The 8,395-nt window shown below is 43.5% G+C and overlaps 1 protein-coding gene across 1 annotated transcript; it reads right to left on the bottom strand.

The window, feature by feature from the left end:
- Positions 1 to 452: 452 nt before the first annotated feature.
- PSMB3 (proteasome 20S subunit beta 3) lies at positions 453 to 7,174 on the bottom strand. The gene is made up of 6 exons (XM_054993632.1): positions 7,066 to 7,174; positions 5,809 to 5,993; positions 5,106 to 5,213; positions 1,465 to 1,642; positions 1,009 to 1,103; positions 453 to 662 (listed from the first exon to the last, which is right to left on the bottom strand). Exons 1-6 carry the CDS (start codon positions 7,066 to 7,068, stop codon positions 614 to 616), a joined length of 618 nt encoding a protein of 205 aa, XP_054849607.1. The 5' UTR covers positions 7,069 to 7,174; the 3' UTR covers positions 453 to 613.
- Positions 7,175 to 8,395: the final 1,221 nt, after the last annotated feature.

Consider the following 8,395-nt stretch of genomic DNA (forward strand, 5'->3'; position numbering starts at 1 on the left):
AAAAACAGTTCTCGTCATCTTGGCTTTTAGGGTCCAGTATCTTAGCAGTAACAAAATTTCTTTCTTAGAAGGAGGGTGTCCCAATTGGGATTTGTATTTCAAGTGACATTTGGGGCCACCCAGGGATTAACATCTTTTCTACATCCCATTCCGCATTGCTTAATGTGTACAGGAGATAGTCTGGATTATTAAGGAAGCCCCACCTCTCTGGAGTCACCCAAAGCCAAACAACCCTGCCTGTGACCAGCGGAGGTGCTATACCAGAAGAACAGACTGCCCCACATTGGAACCATAAAAGAATAACAATCCACAGTAATGAACAACTTTTTCCCCTGCTGAAAAGCAGTTTACCTTGACAATCTATCAGTATGGGAGAAACGGGGATGTTCTTCAAAGACCTTCCATATCATTTTTCAGAATGGAGATCTTGAGCCTACATATTACAGTTGAAAAACCAAACAATTCTTTTTATTTGCCAACAATCCCTTATTATCAACTGCTTTCCTTGACACCAAAATTATAGGTCTTTTTTGGAAAACAAAAGCTGCATTTCAGCCATCCAGATTTTAAAAAAAGAAAATTGAGCGTCCTAAAAGAACAGCAACGCCATTAGTTAATCCATGCGAGCTTTCAGTGTTCGAGTAGTTATCTTGTCCTTCTCACTGTTGAAGGTAGGTGGGGGAAGAGAAGAGAGCAAACCAGAGATTAAATCTTTGCAATTTCAGCCCACAGTATACACATTCAGTTGCCCTGACATAGCTCCCATTCAGGAGCAAGAGGGCGATCCCAACCACTGACAACTGCTCACTGTGCTATTGGAGTGCAGCAGATAATCCTGTTCACACCCCAGGGAGACCCAAAATAAGTTCATCCCTCTATGCTACTGGTTTCTTCTAGTGTGCAAGGCTAAGCCAAAGAGACATGTTAATCTTGGGAAACTGAGCCAAAGCCCAACCCACAAAGTGAATGTGTTCATTAAGAGGGCTCACCCACATGACCTGTACGTACATTATGTGGATGATCACACCCATGCCCGACACTGCATCTCTGTCCACCGCATTGAGCATGGCCTGGCCGATGGTTTCAAAGAGCTGATCCGGTTCCTGCAGACAGAGGGAGATATTTTTTAAATTCAAAGCAACAGTCTTCCAGGGGACTTCTTTTTTTGGAAATACAGATTGGTTAGGGAGTTGCACTGGAGGGGGGGTATTACACTGTATGACCTCTCTTAGAAGACCTGGAGATTTACAGTTCAGGGTGGGGGCAGGGGGAATTCCTGACGCAATCCATTCCTGTGATCAGCTCCGTTTACGGGACTGTCCATAACAGCTGCAACTGTCATACTAGCACAAATCAGGCTCAGCAAGTCTAACCCCATGGCCAGAGAAGCACAAGTGAAACAACGGAGAGCCAGCAGCTTATTGGTAGCATGCCCCTTGCCAACTCTGTGTTCTTGTTACTCACCATATCTGGCTCCCAGAGGGATTCGCACATGCCATACATCTGCTCTGCACAGGTTCCACTGACCACAAAGTCATCAGTTGTCATGGGACAACCAATCAAATCCAAGGAGCAGATGAAAGGTTTATATGTGACAGGGTCCAGCCCAGCTATCACTGGCTCTGTGTAGTAAGGTCCAAACCTGGGAGCAACAAGAAAATGGATTCATAGAAATTTGGTACATTCCTTCCAATACTGATGCTTTATATATACAACACCATACATCATATTAAAATGTTATTTTGAAAAAAGAGTGGCAGAAAAACATTTATGGCATACAAGCCACTGTGTCTGGAAATGCCATAACCCCCTCCCCCCAAAGTAGTTATTACAGAGATTTCAAACAATACTGCTGAACTGTTTTCTCCATGATAGCCTGAAATCTTTTTTCAGATTTGGTTTATGGTGATACATTCCACTATTTCATGGCTATGTTGCACTGCCATTTTAAAGTGTCCCATAATATAACACCTTGACCCATTATTCTTAAATAGCTGCAATTGCAAAGAAGATTGCCAGTCAGGTAGGTATCTCCCTAATCTCTCATTGGGTGCCAGCACTGGGTGGGCAGTCCTAGTGCCAGGTGAGCTTCAAGGGGCAGAGCTTTCCACTTATGGAGCATCATTTACAAGAGGCCCGGCTGCCACCCCTCATTTCCATGAGCACGGGGACAAAGGAAAAAATTGCAAAGCTGTGAAATAACACAACTGAGAAATTCCTTTTTTATATAAAATGAAAGAATATCTGAAATCGACTTGAGAATGTTTGAGTAATGGGTTGTGCTAGGTGAAGCGGCTGACAGAGACTGAAAGGTTACCCTTCTTGCACCTGAAGGTTTGGAACTTGCCTCCAGAACCTCTTTCGGCTGAAAGGTTGTGAATTAAAGCTCCTTGGAATATATTATACATCAAAAGAGTGGGAAGTCCAATGGGGTGGGGGGAAGGGAGGCAAGATTCCTTAACTGGCTATTTGATGACAATGCAAGAAGGGTTAGCAAAGTGCCAATCATCTGGTCTTTGCTGCAAGGATGAGCACTGCAGAGCCTTAAGAATATGACACGTGGGGCACCAGAGTTATAATTTTGCTTCTGGCCTGACAGAAAACATGCAATGCTTCAGCAGCGCTAACATGACCTAGGGTGGCAAAGACCTGAAAGCACCTGAAAGAAAAAAGTCTCTCTTCTAAAGCAAGACTGAAGGACCAAAGGTCTAGCTCAAGTCAAGTTTATTGTTACTGTCTGCGACCAACACATATAAAACCATTTGCAAGTCAATTTAAAAACAGTTAAGACTGGATACAGGAGAAGAACAATAAATAAATATAAGAGTAGAAAAATAAGATCATCATAAATTAGTTGTTTAAAAGGTTAAAATACATTCAGTCTGCCTTATGTGATTTACGTTGCTTGTAGACCTGGGCACAGAATCTCGCTACTTGACGTGTTGTCCGGTGATTCCGATCAGACAAAAGATAATCCAAGTTTGATTTTATTCGATCTTCCAGGGAATCTTTCTACTAATGGACTGATGGTTTCCGCTGTAATTTAACTGTGACTTGGGCAGTTAAAAAAGATGTGCTCCATTGAGTCAGGACAGGGGACAGGAGCAAAGCCTAAGAGAGTAAGGGACTGCTTTAAACTTTCCTTCCAGAACTGCAGAGGTTAGAGTTGAGCTTTTAGCTGAAGTAAATGTCCTTCTGGAGTTACTGGATTCAAGAAAGTATAAATAGGCTGCAGGAGCAGCAATATATTTGGTATTTTCTGAAGAAATAAAACCTGGTACTCTAAGTAAATCCATTTGTCTTTCAATATCTGTCACTCTCTGCTTAATGAGTGATTTTGCCTGGTCTAACCCCATAACTAGCAAACTTTGAGGGGAAAGACCCAATTTTCCCAGAGATTTCAGAGTCGCCTTTTGCCAATTAGATTAAAATTTGTCTTGGAATAAAAGAGCAGACCTTGCGAGTTTAGACTTCCTGACAGTCATTTGAAAATTGAAAGGATGGTGATTCTGGCCTCTACCCTTAACATTCCTGTTTCCAGTCTGACCCATGAGTTAGGCATGCATTTGGGCACTTGTAATAGGGCTCTAAGGAAGTTGGACTGCACTCTCTCAAGTTGAAAGAAAGAAGAGGATGGCGGCCCCAAGAATGATCCGTATACTAATTGGGCCAGTGTTTTGGCTTTAAACAATCTGAGTGCAGCCCCCTTAATGCCCCCTTTGTGATCAATAGAATTTCAGTATGCTGTTTGCTGTTTTTTTCCCCACATCAGCAACAAAGCTGCTATGTGTTGTTTTGGTATCTGAGGCTTGCAAAACTACACCCAAATATTTGAAGCTGGTAACTTGTTCTAACTGATGCCCCTGAAGCTCCCATCGTCTGATCTTTGGATTTTTATCGAAAGCCAGGATCTTAGTTTTTTGGTAATTAGTTAGAAGGTGTTTAGTATCACAGAATTGGGAGAATATTTTAGGGCTCGTTTCAGCCCTATGGGGGTCCTAGAAAGTAATACAGCATCATCTGCATAGAGCAGTACACGAATGTACCTATATGCTAATTTGGGAGGGTGCAATCCATGGTCATTCAAAAGGTTTATCAAATTGTTGATGTAGAAGATAAACAGAAAGGGGGCTAGAAGGCACCCCTGCCTGACTCCTTTGTGAGTTTGAATGGGGTCAGTCAAATGCCCAATTCGGCTGCACCATACTCTAAGGGCAGTTGGCTTGTGCATGGCCCAAATAAGGAACAGCAGTTGCCTATTAATAGAAGAGGCCTGTAGTTTTTCCCAAAATCTATTTCTGGAGACTGTGTCAAAAACTGCTTTTAAATCAACAAATGCCGCATAAAGCGATGCTTAGCCTCCTGTAGCGTATTTCTCTACAAGGTGTTGCATTATTAGGCAGTGATCTATTGTTGACCTGCCGCCTCTAAACCCAGCTTGCTCATCAGATTTCCCGTGGGTTTACTCAGGGCCTAAGGAGTCTTCAGATATTTGGAGACCAGATACGGAATTTTCCTTTAGTCCAGATGTGGCTTTACTCCATTTTGAATCCTCTCTAGAACTACCACTACTTGTGGTGTACTGGCTCCAGACTGTTCGGGCCAATCTGTTCGGGCTGAAAAATTCTGGGCAGGTGGGAGATTACAGGGCTTCTTGGTAACTTCACTCCTCAAACAGAATATGGGGCTTGAAAGAAGATGAGACACTAGCAGGCACTCTAACAAGGGCTCTGACTTCAGTAACATATGAAGCTACCTTATACCAAATCGGACCTTTGGTCCATTAAAGTCAGTATTATCCACTACTGTGAATGGCAGCAGCTCTCCAGGGTCTCAAGCAGAGGTCCTTCGCATCACTTATTGCCCGGTCTTTTTAACTGGAGATGCCGGGGATTGAACTTTGGACCTTTTGCATGCCAAGTGGATGCTTCTGCCACTAAAATCAGCCCTTCCCCAGTTCAACCTGGATAGGTAATTTGGGAGTCAAATGTCATGCCAGGGATAGGCCCAGCATGAGGAACAAACTTCTTGCCCCTCTAAAAATCTGCAGTGAAACGTAATTTTAAGCCACTGCCTAAATGCATCACAGTAGCTTAATTATTTACCGTCTCTCATACAGGAGGTTGGATACCATACTCATCAGGGTCTGGGGCTTGATTTGCCGGCCCTCCTTCAGTTCATAGAGATTCAGGCGGAATTTGAGCCTTTGGGCACTTAAAGAAGAAGAAAAGAACTGGTATTAAATGCACTTGAAGGTCTCGGTACCACCCTCTAAATATGACATGCAGTTGCTCAGAGAAAACGCTGTGACAAGTATACACAAATAGGATGGTAGTTTTCTTTAAAACACCAGTTCATTGGATATTTTAGGGTACAGTTCAAAAACATGAAAGTACCAGATGATAAAATTAGGAAGAGCTCCATCTGCATCTTCCAGTGGTTAAGAATCAAGGCTTTCCACTTGACAACTTCATTTCAAGTGTAGAACTGAAACAACACGCAATGCTAAAATTCAGCTTTTTAGACTGCAAATCATAGACAGGGGCATGCACTTTAATGCCCCATTCGATCTCCTTTAGTTTGTATCTGAGTCCACAACACAGGGAATTTTGTGCTGCCTCCCACCCCCTACACAACTGCCAAACTTCTCAGCAAACCTTGCCAGCTGTTCTTCCCCTTTGATTCGAGGCTGGGGGAGGGGGGTAGTTTTTGTGAAAGATTATTTGGCAAGAGACATTAACCCAGTTCCCCCCCTCCCCTACCCAGACCTCTCACCATCTGAATCCCCAGTCCAATGGAAGTACTTACACTGTCTGAACGTCGGTGGCAAGCCCAGCCAAGCCAATGAATAGTCTGTCTCCCATTGGGAAAATTTTCTGGAAGTCTGTGGTGACCATCTGAGCCTGAATGCCAAATCGCCGATCAGCAGCAATAGCAACGCAGTTTTTCCCCTTCATGGCCATGACGGCCCCACCATTATAGGACATAATAGACTGGAAGAGAAAGATTATTTCAACTAGCCAGTGTTTTTCTATCGCTCTCTCATTTGGATGGAGATTATTCAGCCTAGACCCACCAGAGCCTAGAAGTCAGCGGTCTGCTGTGGGGAAACCTCAAGAAGGCATATGGGTTAGAGAAGCCCAGGAAAGCAGTATCACAGCTCCCCCTTTTTGCAGATCTCACTGCAAGGCCCCCAACCCCATGCATAGAGGGCTTTCAGCATTAGTTGAGGGGCACTAGGGTGGAAAATTCTGCTCAGAAATTTGGTGCAGATACAGGAAAGAGAAGAGGGACTGAACTGTTGGAATCCTGGTTATATAAAATTAATTTAAAATCCACATATAACAGCATGTAACAAAGGGCTGGCAAATGGGTTACATGCTTACAAAAGCATAGTTTTTTGCCAATCACTCTGAATTACATATTTTCTATTTCTATACAGCACACAAAATAAACTAACTTGCAGTTCTTTCTGCATAACACTTGCACAACCTCTAATCTGGCTGCCAGACTCTCTTATCTTCTTCCATGGAGACAAAAGATCCTGCAAGCCCATTTCTTCCATTCGAACACCCTCCTTAAAGTTAGCCCAGCTCTTTCAAGCTTAGCAATGAAATGTTTTTTGCCACCACATCGAGAGCAGATATAGAGCCGCGGGGTTTTTAAGAAGCTGAGGGTCACTAGGGCCCCCTCTCATTTATACCCTCCCCTCATTCATCCAGGAGCACGAGCACATCGGCCCATTTGCAAAAAAAGCATCTGGGCATCTCAAGCATCCCATCAGCAGCACCAGCAAGCCACCTCCCTGGATGCTGCAACATGGCTCTAACATTAGTGGCCTACCCTGCAAGGGTGTTGTAATATTTACAATACAGCATTGTAAAGGCGCTCCATAAAGGCCGCCGGAACTGCTATCAACTGGAATGCCCCCCAGCACCTATCCAGAGCCACTTTCACTATTGCTTCTCGCCCCCAATCAATGCCCCATTTCAACATCACCCACTTCCCTTTCCTTTATCCATTATTCATCACACACACACACTGGATCTCTTCGCTAAAACCTACCATGGTAACGAAGAGATGAAGCTCCTTTCCCCAAAAAAACCCCGTTCGCTTCTGGCGGCTTCTCTGACGGCTGTTAAGGCCCGCCTTCGCCCTGCTCCCATTGGCTAGAGCAGCCCTCACGCTGCTGCGATTGGAAGAGGTTTGCCTGCCAATCAAACCTCTGCAACCCACGGAGGAAATGAAGAGTCATGGCGCTTTCTACATCCTAGAAGCAGCAATCGGAAGTGATCGCAGGGCGTGATGGGATACCGAAAGACGTCTTTACTGTCTGAGATTCTATAGCGGTTATAAAAAACAAACACACCTGCTCAGTACGATCTTCACTTCCGGTAGTAATTCAACCGTCAGTGGGACAAGCGTGGCGGAAGAGCCTGGAAATGTATTGTATTTATTTATAGTCTGCCTTTCTGAGACTCAAGACGGATTACATAGTATGAGTCAGTAAAATCATTTTCAAAGACATTCCAAATAACAATGTAATAGATTACAGCAATGAAATATGCAGATTTAAAACTAGCAAGAATCCAATACAGAGTTGAAGAAATGCTAAACAGAGCATAAGCAATGCTAAGACCGACATATTAAACAACATCGAAACTATCCAGTAGGATCATACGTACAGCAACAGTTAAGTCTGTAGTCCCTGTCCCTTTATGTATGCATCTCCTGTGTGAATTTATTTAGTACGTTAGTTATTGTCTGCCTTTCACTGAAGGTGGGATTAGATTACTTAAATCGGGGCAATCAACAGAACTGGGAGACAGCAGCCCGCTGAAAAGGTGCCATTCTAGAACAATAGTGAAGTACCAGGGTGGAAACCTGGAAAATATAGCAACTGTTTAGCCCCCTGCGGTCTGGCACATAGAGAAGAGATTTTTAAAAATATCCCAGAGAAATATGTTATTCTAAATGGAGTCAAAGGGGGGAAAGAATGTCTTTATAAAAAGTCTTTTTAGTAATGGAAAAAACAGTGGTTGTATTCAAAATGGGTACCAAAGGGAACACAATACAAACAGCAAAAGAGCACTATCTTACAGCACCAAATCTCTCAAGTAAATAAAAGCAATAAAGTTGGTCTAACTCACCTAAACACACTTCATCTATATTGCAGCAGTTTCCTCAGAGCATGTACAGAGTTCTCTGCAGTATCGAGATAGTGGAAGAGTCCTTAACACCTGGACCACCAGTCTTAGGGTTTCCAGATGACAGACAATTCCAAAGTGGGGACAAAAGAAACGTCCAGAGCTCTATAAACAATGGAATGAATAAGGCCAGGATTACAGAAATAAAGTGGGTGAGCCCATCTGTGGGGAGGGCACGGTATAAAATG

Source organism: Eublepharis macularius, chromosome 12 (genome assembly GCF_028583425.1).
Source record: "Eublepharis macularius isolate TG4126 chromosome 12, MPM_Emac_v1.0, whole genome shotgun sequence".
NCBI classification, from domain to species: domain Eukaryota; kingdom Metazoa; phylum Chordata; class Lepidosauria; order Squamata; family Eublepharidae; genus Eublepharis; species Eublepharis macularius.